We start from the raw sequence: 17,415 nt of genomic DNA, 5'->3' as shown, positions 1-17,415 counted from the left end.
AGCCTTGGGGACTAAGTCCTTGTTGCAGGGCAGCCTTGGGGACTAAATCCTTGTTGCAGGGCAGCCTTGGGGACTAAATCCTTTTTTCAGGGCAGCCTTGGGGACTAAGTCCTTGTTGCAGGGCAGCCTTGGGGACTAAATCCTTGTTGCAGGGCAGCCTTGGGGACTAAATCCTTGTTGCAGGGCAGCTTTGGGGACTAAATCCTTGTTACAGGGCAGCCTTGGGGACTAAATCCTTGTTGCAGGGCATCCTTGGGGACTAAATCCTTGTTGCAGGGCAGCCTTGGGGACTAAATCCTTGTTGCAGGGCAGCTTTGGGGACTAAATCCTTGTTGCAGGGCAGCTTTGGGGACTAAATCCTTGTTGCAGGGCAGCCTTGGGGACTAAATCCTTGTTGCAGGGCAGCCTTGGGGACTAAATCCTTGTTGCAGGGCAGCTTTGGGGACTAAATCCTTGTTGCAGGGTAGCCTTGGGGACTAAATCCTTGTTGCAGGGCAGCTTTGGTGACTAAATCCTTGTTGCAGGGCAGCCTTGGGGACTAAATCCTTGTTGCAGGGCAGCTTTGGGGACTAAATCCTTGTTGCAGGGCAGCGTTGGGGACTAAATCCTTGTTGCAGGGCAGCCTTGGGGACTAAGGAATAAGTCCTTGTTGAAGAGATCTCGCTGTGCGGATTCCTATATCCTAAATCCATTTTGCAGATTCTATGGTTCTTCTGGGGTCGATCGAGAGATCAGAGATTGCAGATTTACTGGACAGAGTCCTAAGTGAGGAGAGGCGACTCCGCATGTCTTCACCCCCCTACAAAGGGCAGAGGACAGCAGGGCCCGAGGGCAAACGAGATTCCTTCCGATTTGTAGATGAAGAGGAGGCCGGTGCCGAGGAGGAGGAGAAGAAAGAGGTGAGAAGGGAGGAATAAGAAGAACATTGATTTACGGTAACCAAACGTCCCCATCAATCAGCGCATTATAATATTGAGGAAGAGCGACGTGAAAAATAAAACAAAAACTTTCCTCGAGACCAAAGGATCCTCAGGTCCAAAGAAGGTTCATAGAGCGAGAACAGTCTGTAGCCCAGAGCTCGATGAAGCGTCATGATACCTATTTTGGACACCGAGGATCCTTCATGATACATTGTACATGTTGGGTTTCTCCGACTAATACTTGGACACTCGGCCTTGTGATATTTGTCCACTTGTTGACACATTGGTGGTCAATGATAAACCAAGAGCTTGAAGGTTTGATGCTCCATCTTTCAGGTCAGCAAGTGGACTTCATCTTCCATGTCTTGCCCTAGACTTCCAGGCAGAATTGATAGACTTGTTGTAAAGTAGCTGAAAGAAATCTGCTAACAGCCACTCAAATTTGTGGTTTTGGATTTTTCACGATTCAACATGGAAGGTTCCAAATCCAAAAAAGAGTTCTAGGCTGAGCTTACACAATAGTTCTAGCTGGATCCATTACAAAACTGGAACCACCCGCCCCAAAAAAGGTCCCATCAACTTAGAATGGGGTCTGTAAGGTTCTGTTGTGACTGCCAGTAGAGGGTATGAACAGAGCGACCACCACTGGCAGGATAAGGTATTACATGCCGGCCATTCAAATAAATGGGCGATCAAGTATTACAGGGATTGTCCGGATAAACCACAGCGAGAGGCTACTGGAGAGGTTCTGGGGAAGGATATCGCCTCGATGATGTCTGTATGCCTTAATAGGCCAATTTCAAAAAGTTTCGCTTTATTAAATAAAACCTTTAATTGTAAAGGAGAATATCTTATGTACTTAAAGGGGTTGTCCATAATTTAGATTTTATTGCGTTATCCTTAGAATAATATCAAATCGGTGCTGATCTCACACCCCTCACTCCTACCGGTCAACTGTTCGCAGCTTCCAAGATGGCCGAACGTACAGACAAAATAGCACAGCGCCGTACACTGTGTAGTGGCCGTCCTCTGGTACTGCAGTTTCGATAATAGGAGCTGAGCTCTAGTATAGAGAACGGCCACTACACGGTGTATGGAGATGTGCTGTGTGCAGGCGGGGTGCGTTGGTGGGGTGACGGGTGTCGGACTCCCTTCGATCTGATATTGATCGATATCAATATGTAAGTCTTGGACAACCCCTTTGATCCTGCTGTGCGTTACATTGTGTCGTGGCAGCTTTATCAAATACCTTTCAGGGTGCGCATTGCTGGACACTTGCCAGTCCTTGATAGATAAGGGTCCATTATAAGAGATGAGAGGGACACACAGATAATTAGGAAATGTGTGAGAGGCTCCAGCTGCAGGGACCGATAAACAGCGAGACCTGGACGAGGGCGCCGGATCCGAATCTCATCATCGTCATTGCGTATTTCCATGTCTCCATCAGGAGCTGGTTACAGAGGGAATGCAGATCAGATGAGGGGGGGGTGTCTGATGGAGGCGGAGAAAGTATTCACACCCTCTGTGTCTGTTATTCCTTACAGCCCATCGAGGAGTGCAACGGCCCCATCGCCCCAAATAATTCTGGGGAGGTGCCCACAACTCCAGCAGAGCCAGGTAACACCCTGCACCTCCTCATTGAGGGGTCGCCCTCTTGTTTTCTATTCTCTTTTTGTAAATAATTGATTAGGGTGGATTCCAATAATTCCCATGGGGTAACGGGCATCCACCGTCATGGTCTTCTCCATTGAGGTCAATGGATAAGGAGCTGGACGACTAGATGCATGGTCAGGTGAAGACACCGCTTTAGGACTTGTAGTTGGCGGGAACTTCTCTTACCGGAGGGATGGGTAGACTTACATCGGACCCTATTATGACTTTGGCCAGATAAAAGCTTCCAAAGGGAAGATACCAACATAAGACAATTCATGCATATGAGAAAAGAATAAGTTGCTGTTGCTGCTTGTTCAGTGTCTTGGAAACGGTAAAGAGCCTGGCTGTCGACTAGGTTTACAGGCAGCAATTTAATAACATGTATATTTGAGCTGAAAAAAAGCTGACTGGTCGGGGGTGCTGGACCCCCCACAGATCTGATATTGATGACCCATACTAATTCCTGGACACCCCCCTTTAATCCTTAATCTAATATTCTAATGAGTGAGTCTGCCTGAGATCTATGTTAAAGGGGTATTTTTAATTTAGACACTTAATAGATGCGGGTCCGTGATTACCAATGCAAAGAGAAGAGGGAAGATGACCTCCGCCGCGATCCTTCATCCAAAAAAGACGTGTTCCATATCCTCGCCACTTCTGACTTGTTGGTTTCAGTTCCATAATTATTCTATAAGCTGTAAGTTGTGTTGTTCCTCTCTCATTCGTCTTGGAAATGTCTGAAATAAATAAACAACTGGGTGTCACCATTCCCTTTCTTCAAGCGGTTTGTCCCTACATGGTTAGTACTGATTGGACACTACCAGGGTGTCGTGGAACACGCCCCCCAACTGGCAACACCCAGTTGTCAGTTTATTTATAAATCTCCAGAGGAAATGGCAGAGGAACACCAGAATGCAGAGATCTAAGAACGGATCCTCCAGATCTGATATTTCATGGAGAATAATGTGACAGGAGAGCTGCCGGGTGGTAAAATGTTGTTTCAGTTGTTCTCAAGTCTATAAAGGGTCAATAATTTGTTAATTTGCTTCAAAATTGTGTCGCCCGTTGCCCCAAACCACCAACTTTGTGAAATCCATACAGGACTTTTTTTTTTTTAAAATATTTCAGATTTTGAAAAATTATATATTTTCTTTCCAGAAAGTTGCTGCCGGAGATTCCGCACTTCCCTAGCGAGGATCTTCTGTAGAACCAAGAAGGATCATCCTGAAAACCCTCCACAGGTCTGCAGGGCATTATTGGGTGGGAATCACATGACAGGGCAGCGGACTGTGACCCGCTCGTTATATACGAAGATGTTCTAAAATTCCAAATTTTCACATGCATTTCCTAAATTTACCAATGCTCTGGCTCATGTAGCACTAATGGGCATCTGAGACACGGGCAAGAGGAAGAGGAAAAAAAAAGACACTCCGCACCGCTGCGCCACCTCGACCTCGGGCAGGAATCCTACAGGTCAAATCACGCACACATTCTGGAACGCCCAAAAAACCCACTTGGAACGGGTGCTCAATTCATGAAACAAAACGGTTGAAGCATCCACATATGAAGATAATAAAGATGGCACTCACCGTTCAAAATGTAGGACCCGTTGAAGCGCAGCAGCGCGAAACGGCCGTAGTCCATACTCTGCACATTCCTCCAGTGCTGATGTTTTTTATTCTTGAATAAAGTCTTCTACATTTTGAACGGTGAGTGCCATCCTTATTTTCTTCATATGTGGATGCTTCATCTAATGGGCAACTACTGATAAGAACCCCGACATAAAATCATGGACTGAGGATTACACAGACTCTTGGTCTTGGGCAGCCCTCTACTCTACCCCATAAACATGGGAGCCCAGAATGCAGATGTTGCATTGGAGCAGTGGAGCTGGAATCCTCGATGAAGACAAGACCGGTCACGTGAGGACAAGTCTCAAAAGTTTCATCTTTTCTTTCTGCAGGAATCTGATCTTGAAGACCCAATGACACCAGAAGAGGTGAGTGCCACATAAAGACATAAATCATGGGACAGATAGACTTTCTGCTTGAGGAGACCACTAGCTGGTCTTATAAGTCAGGCAATGCTCTCCGGAGATCAAAGGTAGATCCTTTAGATCGATTCTCTTGCTCATGAACATCAGGCAGAATGAAGAGGACCTGTCACCAGGTGAAAAGTGACTGTCTGGGCTCTTATTTTATTCTGGCTGTTCCTCTGAGTTTTCTGCTTTTTTGTTGTATTTAAATCTGTCAAACGGTTCCAAAGATACCGGCCTTTTTATTTAGGGCTGGTTTTAGGTGTGTCACCCAGGATAATTATGCAGAGCAGCCCAGAGACGCACCCAAGAGGATCCTGTGAGCGCCGTCACCTTGGTAAAAACCATAAAAATTTCCATTAAAAAAGGCAAATATCTCTGAAACCGTAAGGAGGATTAGTAAAAAAAAAAAAAAGTACTTAAGGGACCATCGAGAATAAAATAAGATGAGACACTAGCCACTTTTCACCTTGTGACAGGTCCCGTTTAAGAAAGGCAATGGGCAATGAACTGAAGAGGGGGGAGGACTGGGGAAGGAGAACTTCTAGATGAGGAGCAGCGGGTGAACATTATGATGGAGTCGTCAGTTATTGGGTATAATAAGCCTTACTCTACAGGTGTGTGGCTATGGTTTACTCCTTGAACATAGAATTAATTAGTGACTATGAAGAATATTGGAGATATAACTTAATGTCAATCATTTGCATCCTATTTGGCATCGGATTATAAAACCCCTTCAGCATGCAGCTGTACCCTGATCCGCGAGGCACGGTAATGCTCTTTATCACCCCATTTGGCCTGTACGAGTCTACAGTGATGGACCTGCCAGGATGGTCAACATGCTGCTCAAGGGACTCGGAGGGTACGCGACTGCGTACCTGGATGACTTTGCCATCTTCAGTCCTACCTGGGAGGATCACCTAGAGTATCTGGCACAGGTGCTCGGGCGAATCCCCCAGACTGGCTTGACCACTAAGCCGGAAAAGTTCCAGCTGAGTATTATGAGTGAGGTCCACTACCTGGGAGATGGGTGGGGGGCTCTAAAGCCAGAGCCCAGGAGGGTGGATGCCATTGCATTCTGGCCTACCTACAGGACCAAAAAAACAGGTGATGTCCTTCGCGGGCACCGACGGGTACTATAGTAGGTTCGTCCTCCACTATAGTAGCCTGGCGAATCACCTGATGGACCTCACCCAGAAGAACTGTCCTCCGCAGTCGATTGGACAAACAACTGTGAGACGGCCTTCTGGGCGCTGAAGACAGCCCTTTCTAGCTTCCCTGTACTATAAGCAGCCGACATACACAGGTGTTTGTAGTACAGTCTGATGCCAGTGACTTTGGCATCAGTACAGTGCTCAGCCAGGTTGACTCACCGAGCCAAGAACATCCCATTTTGTACCTGAGCTGGAAGCTCCTGTTGAGGGAGGTGGCCTACTCCACAATGGAGAAGGAATATCTGGCAATTGTGTGGACCCTGCAGGGTCTGCAGTCATACTTGTACAGATGCCAATTCACAGTGGAACTGGACCACAACCCCTCAGCTGGTTACACACCGAATCCAGAAAGAATGGGAGGTTGCTCCAGCAGTACCTCTTCACAATTCGCCACAAGAAGAGCTGTGACCACATTAATGCCGACAGGTTATCCCGACGAGGTGAGGTTGTGGAGGGGCGTGCCCAGTAACACTGGAAAACGCAGCCCCGTAGCGCCCTCTAAAGGAGGTAGGTGTGAAGAATATTGGAGATACAATTTCATGTCACTTATTGGTATCCTGTCTGGCATGGAATTATAAAACCCCCTTCAGCCTGCAACGGTATGAGAAAGCTGGTACCTAGCTCAGCAGGGGTGTCAAGCCTCAAAGGCTGTGAGTGACACATCTCCCACCTTGACCAGCTCACAGCAGGACAAAGGCTTGCTTGCAGTAGAGTCCTGCTGAAGCTGCAGACACCTTCTAGAACATTTCAGGAAAATATTTCCATGAGGTGCTGTGGAGATACTATCTGTCTCACCAGCCTTATATTTCTGAGATCCCCAGAACATGGCGAACACCTGACTGGGTCTCAACCCATTCTAGCACCCAGGGGTATGGAGATACATAGAACAGCTAGTAGAAACCAGACAGCAAAGCTGTGTTTGGTGTTAACACGTCGCAGAGGCCTGGTCGGATCTGATTATGTCAAAACCTCTCTAAGACCGTCTATTCAGGAATTATGACCCATCTTAGGTTTTGGAGATTTTAACTGCAGAGGCATGCGGAAGGGATTTAGGTTCAGCCCAGAGGGCAGGAGGGGAGAAAAGGGATAAAGGCTAGTGTAAGGCCATGTTGTCTCTCTCTCTGTTATGCATGTGGTCCATTTTGACAGTAGGGCTACGTTGAGTAACATGCTGTGAAGGCCCTAGGAGCCATCTGATAGCCCATGCCCCCTGCAGCCCAGTGCACACATGACCGAACATCACCCGATAATTGACATGATCCATCTGCTTATATCTTTTGTCCTACCCCTATCTGTATTTGCATAGCTGACCATTCTGTATAAGAAACCATCATATATATAGTGTACTATCTAGTGTGCCCATAAGGTGATTAAATACACTGTTCAAAAAAATAAAGGGAACACTCAAATAGCACATCCTAGATCTGAATGAATGAAATATTCTCATTGAATACTTTGTTCTGTACAAAATTGACAACAAAATCACACAAAAATCATCAATGGAAATCAAATTTATTAACCAATGGAGGCCTGGATTTGGATTCCCACACAAAATTAAAGTGGAATGTAATGCCTTAAAACAAAAACAAGTCAAAATGATGCTCAGTAGTATGTGTGGCCTCCACGTGCCTGTATGACCTCCCTACAATGCCTGGGCATGCTCCTGATGAGGCGGCGGATGATCTACTGAGGGATCTCCTCCCAGACCTGGACTAAAGCATCCACCAACTCCTGGACAGTCTGTGGTGCAAAGTGACGTTAGTGGATGGAGCAAGACATGATGTCCCAGATGTGCTCAATCGGATTCAGGTCTGGGGAACGGACGGGCCAGTCCATAGCTTCAATGCCTTCATCTTGCAGGAACTGCTGACACACTCCAGCCATATGAGGTCTGGCATTGTCCTGCATTAGGAGGAACCCAGGGCCAACCACACCAGCATATGGTCTCACAGAGGGTCTGAGGATCTCATCTCAGTACCTAATGGCAGTCAGGCTACCTCTGGCGAGCACATGGAGAGCTGTGCGGCCCTCCAAAGAAATGCCACCCCACATCATTACTGTCCCACTGCCAAACCGGTCATGCTGAAGGATGTTGCAGGCAGCAGATCGCTCTCCACGGCGTCTCCAGACTCTGTCACGTCTGTCACATGTGCTCAGTGTGAACCTACTTTCATCTGTGAAGAGCACAGGACGCCAGTGGCGAATTTGGCAATCCTAATGTTCTGTGGCAAATGCCAAGCGTCCGGCACAGTGTTGGGCTGTGAGCACAACCCCCATCTGTGGACATCGGGCACTCAGACCATCCTCATGGGGTCGGTTTCTAACCGTTTGTGCAGACACATGCACATTTGTGGCCTGCTGGAGTTCATTTTGCAGGGCTCTGGCAGTGCTCCTCCTGTTCCTCTTGCACAATGGTGGAGGTAGCGATCCTGCTGATGGGTTGTTGCCCTCCTACAGCCCCCTCCACTTCTCCTGGTCTACTGGCCTGTCTCCTGGTAGCACCTCCAGCCTCTGGACACTATGCTGACAGACACAGCAAACCTTCTTGCCACAGCTCGCATTGATGTGCCATCCTGGATGAGCTGCACTACCTGAGCCACTTGTGTGGGTTGTGGGTTGTAGAGTCCTTCTCATGCTACCACGAGTGTGAAAGCACAACCAACATTCAAAAGTGACCAAAACATCAGCCAGAAAGCATTGGTACTGAGATGTGGTCTGTGGTCCCCACCTGCAGAACCACTCCTTTATTGAGGGTGTCTTGATAATTGCCAATAATTTCCATCTGTTGTCTATTCCATTTGCACAACAGCATGTGAAATTGATTGTCAATCAGTGTTGCTTCCTAAGTGGATAGTTTGATTTCACAGAAGTTTGATTTACTTGGAGTTATATTCTGTTGTCTAAGTGTTCCCATTATTTTTTTGAGCAGTGTATATAGTTTAACCTTGGGCTGCTCTTTAATCTTGATCTACGAATCCACACATCTGTTTCTCGGTTTAACTTTTCATGCTACTGGGGCTGGTTTCTGGCCTCATATAATCCTGTTAATAGATCGGGACTATATCTAAAGAGAAACTGGTGGCAGGACTACTAGGCTGGCAGCACTCTGTTTCACTCATGCTAGTAAAAGGCGCCTCTCAGCCTGTCAGGGTTGTGAGAGAGTGTGGTGCAACATCAGTGACTGCTTGGGCCACCTCCTCTCACTCGCCTTGCCTGCCTAGGTATGTGTGGACAGGGGGGCATCTGTGTAAAACTGTACCAAGCTGACCATACGTGTCGCCAGGGGGTGCGGAACATCATGTTGGTGAAAGTGGAGAGACCCCATTACGTGATCAGTTTGACGTGACATTGAAATCAGGCGGGGTGACGAGGTGCGGGTTCATCACAGTGACATCCACTACAACTGAACCCCAGCTCAGCTTTGTCAGGTACTTTTTATAATAAACACTTCATGGATTGATACATTGTATCACAACATTGTGACATTTCATGCTATGGAGCTCTGAGAGCATGTGAGCACCATGGCTGACAATGTTACCCGAGTCCCCCAGTACCAGGCACGGAGTAGATACCCTCTTGGATGACGATTTGGTGAAACAAGACACTAAAAAAATCTTCCATTTTCAGATTGCGGTTTGGGAACAGCAAGAGCTGGGGAAGGTGGCCTCCTTCGATAGCTGTCTCATTGACCCCTCACCATTTCAACTTGTGGAGAGAACGTCACTTCATAAGGTATCGCTGGAAGTTCTACACAAAGCTGCTCCTTTATCGTACTGTATATTTTAATGGTAGTGCTGCTACCTGGAAACCATCAGCAAGTAGGCTAAATATTGCTGACTGATAATATAACAACTCAATTATTTGTATTCTAATTATGCTTTCTGTAGCTGCCTACACTGGAAGCCGTCAGTAAGTAGTTTAGATTTTACAGATCTTATAACGGTTTGCTATATTTATGGTTTCTCTTTCTACTGATACAGGAAACCATTAGCAAGTAGGTTAGATTTTGCAGACAGATATTATAATGGTTTTATTCTTTTTAATATCATTATTATTTTTGGACTTGCTTATACTGTAAGCCATCAGCAAGTAGGCTAGATATTGCACACTGGTATTATAATGGTTTCGTTTTTCTTACATTCATGGATTCTGTACCTGCCGATAATGGAAACAATTAGCAAGTAGGCGAGATACTGCAGATAGAAATAATAGCAATTTTCTTATTTATATTATAATCATGTTTTCTGTTCCTGCGTTAACCTATAACGTAGGTCATTTACCTATGGACACCCCAATAGTCTGGTTATCACCTAATGTCCCACTGGGGACTCAGGGGTGAAATAATCAGGGGTGCCGAGTCATTGAAGGGTTAATTAGCCAACCTATGACCCATTCATAATAAGAGAGATACAAAAAGAGAAACAGATCTGATGACTGCAGCTTGCTGATGGTTTCCCATTAACAACAACAGTTTTTATTAATCAAAAAAAAAAAACTGAACGGAAATCAGAAGGATGAGAAGTGAATGTGGCAGCGATGGCGGATATTCTATGTATTGGCCGGTATTAGAGCCGTCACCCGGGACGTGTTATTACCTATGTTCTATAATAGAGGATTTACACTTTTGGGTCATTTTTTCTATGTTTTAGTTTTAACGTTTATCATTTTTTTGGCATTTCTTTTCTCCTTTCCAGACGCACACGCTCTTCTCCCTCCTCGGCCTCAGCCAGGCGTTTATCACGAATGGAGGAAAACTGAGAGGGGTGATCGCTCTGAAAGAGGTGAGAGAAAGACTAGAGGGGCATCAGCGAAATGGAGCCCGGTAAACATGGGCCGGCCGCAATGTGACTGCTGCTAAAAATATTGCTCCTGCCGGACTCAGCAGAGCGCCGCTTATATCTCCTGCTCCACCCACATCCAGAGCTGCATTCAAAATTCTGACGTCATCTACGAAGATTCACTTTCCGCAGAGTTTCGAATGCAGCTCTGTGTGTGACTGGAGTATAAACCAAAATGAATACTGGAAGGTCAGATATATCATACGGGGTCACTTCGCTGCTCGCGGCCAATCATCTGCTTACTGTCAGTGAAAGGAAACATCCTAAGCATGAACCAGATCCCCAGCGGACTTAATACTTCTCACAGCTGAGAGGTTGTAACAATTGCATCCAGTCTAGGAAATGTTCATTGCTGTAGTAGCAAAACTTTCTCTGCTTTCAGTGTGGACCAATCGAACACATTTCCTTTGGATTTAAAAAAAAAAAAAAAATAATATATGTTCCCTGTGCCATTAGCTGCAACACAACTCCAAAGCATGATTGATCCACCCCCATGCTTAATGGTGGGAGCGATGTTCTTTTCCTGAAATTCTGTGCCCTTTTTCCTCCACACATTCCAGTGATCATTGTGGCCAAATAGTTCTATTTTACCTCATCTGTCCATAGGACTTGTTTCCAAAATGCATCAGGCTTGTTTAGATGTTCTCTTGCATAGTTCTGACTCTGAATTTTATGGTGAGGATGTAGGAGAGGTTTTCTTCTGGTGACTTTTTCATGAAGAAGAAGACCTAAGAAGGTCGAAACGCGTTGTCTGCACACATATAACAGCAGTGTTCCCTTTGTTAGAACCCCCCCTGTGTATAATAAGGATTTCTTCCAAATGGAATATTTTAAAGATGGAATAATAAAATGGATTTTAATTGCCAAAGTAGGAAGAATCCGCTGGAATTATTTGTTGTTCTCTTCCACGAAGGCCATATTTGTGCAGGTGTCTCTGAACAGTAGAACAATGTACCACAACTTGACAGTCTGCTAAATCTTTCTGAAGGTCTTTTGTAGTCAAACGGGGGTTCTGATTTGTCTCTTTAACAATCCTATGAGCAGCTCTCATTGAAATTTTGCTTGGTCTTCCAGATCTTATCTTGACCTCCATTGTTCCTAATAACTGCAATCTCTTAATTACATTTTGAACTGAGGAAAGGGCAACTTGAAAATGCTTTTCTATCTTCTTATAGCCTTCTCCTGCTTTGTGGCTCTCCACCATTTTCATTTTCAGAGTGCTAGGCAGCTGCTTAGAAGAACCCCTGGCTGATGTTTTTTGGTCACAAGGTTAAAGGGGGTCGGGTTTTTATAAAGTTGGGAAATTTACATCACCTGGCCTTTCCTACCGATGATGGTGAACAAGCCATAACCCTAACTGGCTAAAAAATTAAAATATATATATATTTTTTGCCTAAAATACAAAGGAAATTTGTCATCTTTAACTTTAGGCCTTTTCGAGATAATTTCATCTTCAACTTGCTACATTATTCACAATAACAGTAATTTTTCCCAGGGGTGCGCAAACTTTTACATGCCACTGTAAATATGAATGTTCTTTTTTCAAGCAGAAATCTTGAAAAAAGGTGAGGGATTGATATGCAACGTAAATTAGAAAAGTGCATATTTATGTAAAATTGAAAAACAGTAAAAATGATGATTTATGTATTATGGGCGCTAATTATTGGCATTAAATGGGCTATACATCACTGCTGTCAATACTGTGTATACAGTTGTAATCAAGCAGGTCATAACAGCCAGAGGGACCGCAGGTCATAACATCCAAAGGGGTAGCTACTCACAAGAACCAGAGGGACAACAGGTCATAACAAACAAAGGGTCAGCAGGTCATAACAGCCAGAGGGGCAACAAGTGATAACAGCCAGAGGGGCAGCATGTCCTAACAGCCAAAGGGGCAGCAGGTCATAACAGCCAGAGAGGCAGCAGTTTATAACAGCCAGAGGGGCAGCAGATCATAACAGCCAAAGGGGCAGCAGGTCATAACAGCCAGAGAGGCAGCAGTTTATAACAGCCAGAGAGGCAGCAGTTTATAACAGCCAGAGAGGCAGCAGTTTATAACAGCCAGAGAGGCAGCAGTTTATAACAGCCAGAGAGGCAGCAGGTCATAGCAGCCAAAGGGGCAGCAGTTCATAACAGCCAGAGTGGTAGCAGGTCATAACAGCAAGAAGGGCTCTACTAAGTACTTGAGTCAATGGTCACAAAGGGGTGAATAATTCTGGAGACTGCAGGAGTCAGTAAAAGAAGCATTTTGTGCTGAATTTGGAAAAATCATTTGCTATATTACTAGCGTTCTGTGATTTACATTGTTCTTTTTTTAATTGGTTTATTGCAAAAACAATTTTTTGAAAAGTTTTGCTAATAAATGAATTTTACTATGGGGTTCGATAATTTTGCATCCCATATAGACATCACTACTGACCTGTCCATACATACGTCAATCACACGTGTAACTTTGGAACCTTCTTATCTTTTCCATTAGCTACAAAAAGCCATTGAAGGAACAGCTCAGTCCGGCGTTCGCCTCCGTCCCCCCTTTGCCAGTTTCCGTGATGCCAGTCGCTCCCTGTCTCGAAAGGAATCCCACAGACCGGTTCCCAAGGTTCCTCCATCTCCTGACCCTTCCATAATTCCCGATGACCCCATAATTGTAGCTTCTCCAGAAGTGACTCCAGATTCGGAGCTGGACGACCTGTCGGGTCAAGGATCAGAGAACGTATCGCAGATCCTGAGGGACTTCCAAGGGTTTTCAGAGCACAGTGAGGAGGATGGGCCTTTGTAACCTCCACCCATAGCACCTCGGAGGCCGGGAGATAGAATCCAGCATCTGTTTCAGATGTCTGAAGAAGTTGGATCTGCCACTGAGGACTTTCCGAAGGCTCCTAGGATGGAGGTGATGATGACGCTTGTATGTCCGGTGCCTGGAGATCTCGCCACTTGCTCTCCATACTTACATTAAGTTCGCTTGAAGTTTGAAGATTTCTGATGATATTCTTCAAGAACTTTCTCTTCTTCATGTCAACACTGTGCATTCCCCAACCAGAAGCTGAGTCCTAAACATCATTTCTGGGGGTACTGGATCTCATTGAGGAGACATATCTGAGGTCACTGCAATCTGGGGAAAAAACTCTCCACCAGGAAGAACGATGTCTCTCTAGCGCCACCTATAAGTAGCTACCTAGTGACTAGCTACACATAGGGGGCGCTAAATAGAACACGGCAGGGATTTTGCTGCCCGATCCTAAGGGTATGTTCACATGGAGGTTTCGACATGGATTTTAGTGGCTGAAAAATCCACATCTAAGAAACGATCCCAAAAGGAAAATGTAATTTTTGTCGATTTTCTGTAAAAACACATGGGGCGGATTCATTGTTGCAATTGCATCTTTTTCGCCTGTTTTTCATTCGCGTCTTATTCTTCTTTTGTAAGGTCTGCTTTTGTCTATTTTTCTCTTTTTTTTTTTACGTTCATCATTGTGGGGGGGGGGGGGGGACGGTTGAGGTTTCCAGATCTTTCCGTCTCATTCATCAATTGCAACATTTGTAAACAGTCACACATTTTTGCGGCAAATGTCCTCCAGTGATTTATTGGACGCCATAGTTTTTGCAGCAAATTTGGCCGCATTAACTTAGCAACGGTTACAGAGCATTTTTTATCTTGTGCAAATTTCTTGTTCCGCCGGCGCCATCTTGAAGAATTTGGTGCAAAAATTGTCAACGAACACCGTAAGACAAGATAGAAAAGCGACTTACGAAGCCCTGTAAGTGATGAATTAGACCCATGTTTTTATGTGGTTTTTGACACTTTTTTCATGTTTTTTTGATGCATTTTTGATTTTAAAATATAGGGAGTAGCAATAGGGGGCGTTTTTGTGTCTTTTCTGCTGCAAAAACCTTTAAAAAATGCACCAAAAACGCACTTCTTGCTTTGATTTTATAGCACACCCAAAGAATTGATACTTTTCAAAGCCCGAGTTCAGATGGGCTTTATTTTTCACAAGTTGGCCCACAATGCTGCACTGCTCGAGGGTCTCAGGCCCCCAACTTTCAGCCTCCTAGAGGCTGTAAATCTGAGTCAGGAGACCGTGCAGGTATTGTGGTGCATGGACAAACTGTGAAAAAAAGGTTTATCCGAAAACGTGCGGACAGACCGTCACATGTGCGTGATCGGCGCAGGTTTTTGAAGCTTGTGGAAGGCACATTCAAAGCGTTTTTAGGTGGATTTTGGCTTGAAATCAGCCTCAGAATCTGCTTCACCAATCTGTGTGTGAACATTCCCTTAATATCCATTGAGGGTCTGCAAAAATGTTGGGATTGCTGCAATATAACAATATATGAGTAGTGATGAGCGAGTACACTCGTTGCTCTGGTTTTCCCCAGCATGCTCGGGTGTCCTCCGAGTATTTTGGCGTGCTCGGAGATTTCGTTTTCGTCGTCTCAGCTGCATGATTTGCGGCTGCTAGACAGCCTGAATACATGTGTGGAATGCCTGGTTGTTAGGAAATCTCCACATGGATTTAGCCTGTCTACAAGTCGCAAATCATGCAGCTGAGACGACGAAAACTAAATCTCCGAGCACGCCAAAATACTCAGAGGACACCCGAGGAACGAGTATACTCGCTCATCACTGGTTATGAGATAAAATCTAATTTCCCATATAATTACTACTTTCAGCCATGACACCAGCTCCTTCATGGGGGGATTATATTAGATCCATGGCTTTGGCAGGTTCTTCAAGTTCAGGAGCTGGTCCATAAGAAAGCAAGTTCCTTGGGTCGAGATGAATGGATTGAAGCTACTGGAAACAATTTGGAAAACTCTTTGCAACTTTAATGTGAGTCCTCCTATGTGGAGTCTTTTCACCCCCTTGGGCACGGGTTCATCTATACCTTCTGCACTCCTTTTCAGGTCTTAGTTGGACACTGATGAAAATCACATAATACTGAAATATCGGTGCCACCTAATGCCCAAATGATGCTGGCATTTCAATTCAGATAAGGTAGCCTGATGGTGGCTCACCAGTGGCTCTTGGGGACTCACCAGTGGCTCGCAGTGACTCACCAGTGGCTCGCAGTGACTCACAGCGACTCACCAGTGGCTCTTGGCGACTCACCAGTGGCTCTTGGCGGTTCACCAATGGTTTGCAGCAACTCACCAGTGGCTTTCGGTGGCTCACAGCGACTCACCAGTGGCTCACAGCGACTCACCAGTGGCTTTCGGTGGCTCTCAGTGACTCACCAGTGGCTTGCAGCGACTCACCAGTGGCTCGCAGCGACTCACCAGTGGCTTTCGGTGGCTCTCAGTGACTCACCAGTGGCTCTCAGCGACTCACCAGTGGTTCGCAGCGACTCACCAGTGGCTTGCAGCGACTCACCAGTGGCTTTCGGTGGCTCACAGCTACTCACCAGTGGCTCGCAGCGACTCACCAGTGGCTTGCAGCGACTCACCAGTGGCTCACAGTGATCCACTTCTGGGCCACAAAGCCACACTGTGGGGTAAGAGTGTGGGAGACATGTAGAATGGGTTGGGGAGGTAACGAACCCTCTAACTGTACTAAGAACTTGCGCATTTTTATGTTGTTTTGCAAAATAACTTAATATTTTACTATTGTAAATTTTGGGAAAAATTTTCCAGAATATTTTAAATTTTTAGATTTTTATTTTCCAAAAACAGCAAATGGTAAAATGATGTGCAATGGACACTAAGAAGAAGGACTTTCTGGATGCTAAGCCCATTGTTCTCCGTTCTTCAGCCTTGTACCCTCAGTCTTCTGGTTGTATGGATAAGCTCAGGTCCTGGATGTTACAGGTCCGGGTGTGATAACTAAGGAAACCCCAAGTCTTACTACAAGGGCAGCCATTGTCATAGTGCTCTAATGCTGCAGCCGTCCTGCACATTACATGAAGGCATGGTAGAGATTGCGAGGTGCGCAGCCATCCTGCAGAGCAATGCCACCACACACTGATGTATTATATGGTCTTATTTTTCTACTAAGTTGCAAAATGCTTTTATAGAATCTTGCACTTGTTGATTTTGTGAGATAGCGAATCAGTAGATTTATTAAAAAAAAATACATGTTAATTATAATGACCAAGACGGGAGATCATTCTTATTAGGCTTCGTCCAGTGAGCCTTCCCATGTGTCAAGGAAATTACTAAAATCATGGGCATTACTTAAAGGATGAACAGATGGAAAAACATAACCGAATGAATAGAAATAAATATTCTGGTTTTTATCCAACGCGTTTCATATGGTAGAAAGGCATCGGATTGTAAAACGCTGCGTGTTGTGAACACGTTTGACCTGGCTTCTGAGTTTGGGCTCCCTCTGGTGGTTGCAGCGGGTAATGAAGTTGGTCTGGCTGACAGAGGTCAATCACCTGAAGAAGATGATTGGCGATCAGGTGTTACTGACTGGGAAGATTTAAGTGAGCCACCTTCCCTCAATGGTTGCTGGTGATTTTGTTCCTTCCTGTGCACAGGGCAAACAGCGCACAATGTCTGCCACTAGAAGGCAGCAAAATGATTGTTTGCCTATAGGTATTAATGGCCAATATTCTGCTGGGAACATTTGTGGGGTCTTGTCCTTGGTGACCTTTTAGGGTCCCTATTGAGGTCACGGGAGGTCACAAATTTAGGTGATAATTATAAACTGTTAAAGGGGTTTTCTCAAGTTTCATCTACATACTTGAACCCATTTTTTTGCCTCCCAGAATCTTGATTGCTGGGGGCCGATGCCATCTCCATCTCCAATGAGG

At 45.4% G+C, this 17,415-nt stretch overlaps 1 protein-coding gene across 1 annotated transcript in view; it reads left to right on the top strand.

The window, feature by feature from the left end:
- CLCN1 (chloride voltage-gated channel 1) overlaps window positions 1–14,114 on the top strand; it is a 53,085-nt gene extending 38,971 nt beyond the window's left edge. The window contains exons 18-24 of the mRNA XM_073552757.1: window positions 700–899; window positions 2,465–2,537; window positions 3,732–3,814; window positions 4,516–4,572; window positions 9,450–9,554; window positions 10,517–10,603; window positions 13,140–14,114. Coding sequence (XP_073408858.1) covers window positions 700–899; window positions 2,465–2,537; window positions 3,732–3,814; window positions 4,516–4,572; window positions 9,450–9,554; window positions 10,517–10,603; window positions 13,140–13,439 — 905 coding nt within the window. The 3' untranslated portion in view covers window positions 13,440–14,114. The remainder of the gene's footprint in view (window positions 1–699; window positions 900–2,464; window positions 2,538–3,731; window positions 3,815–4,515; window positions 4,573–9,449; window positions 9,555–10,516; window positions 10,604–13,139) is intronic.
- Window positions 14,115–17,415: the final 3,301 nt, after the last annotated feature.

Source organism: Dendrobates tinctorius, unplaced genomic scaffold (assembly GCF_039654945.1).
Source record: "Dendrobates tinctorius isolate UK_male_01 unplaced genomic scaffold, ASM3965494v1 ptg000196l, whole genome shotgun sequence".
Classification (NCBI taxonomy): domain Eukaryota; kingdom Metazoa; phylum Chordata; class Amphibia; order Anura; family Dendrobatidae; genus Dendrobates; species Dendrobates tinctorius.
This window is presented reverse-complemented; position numbering and strand designations above follow the sequence as displayed.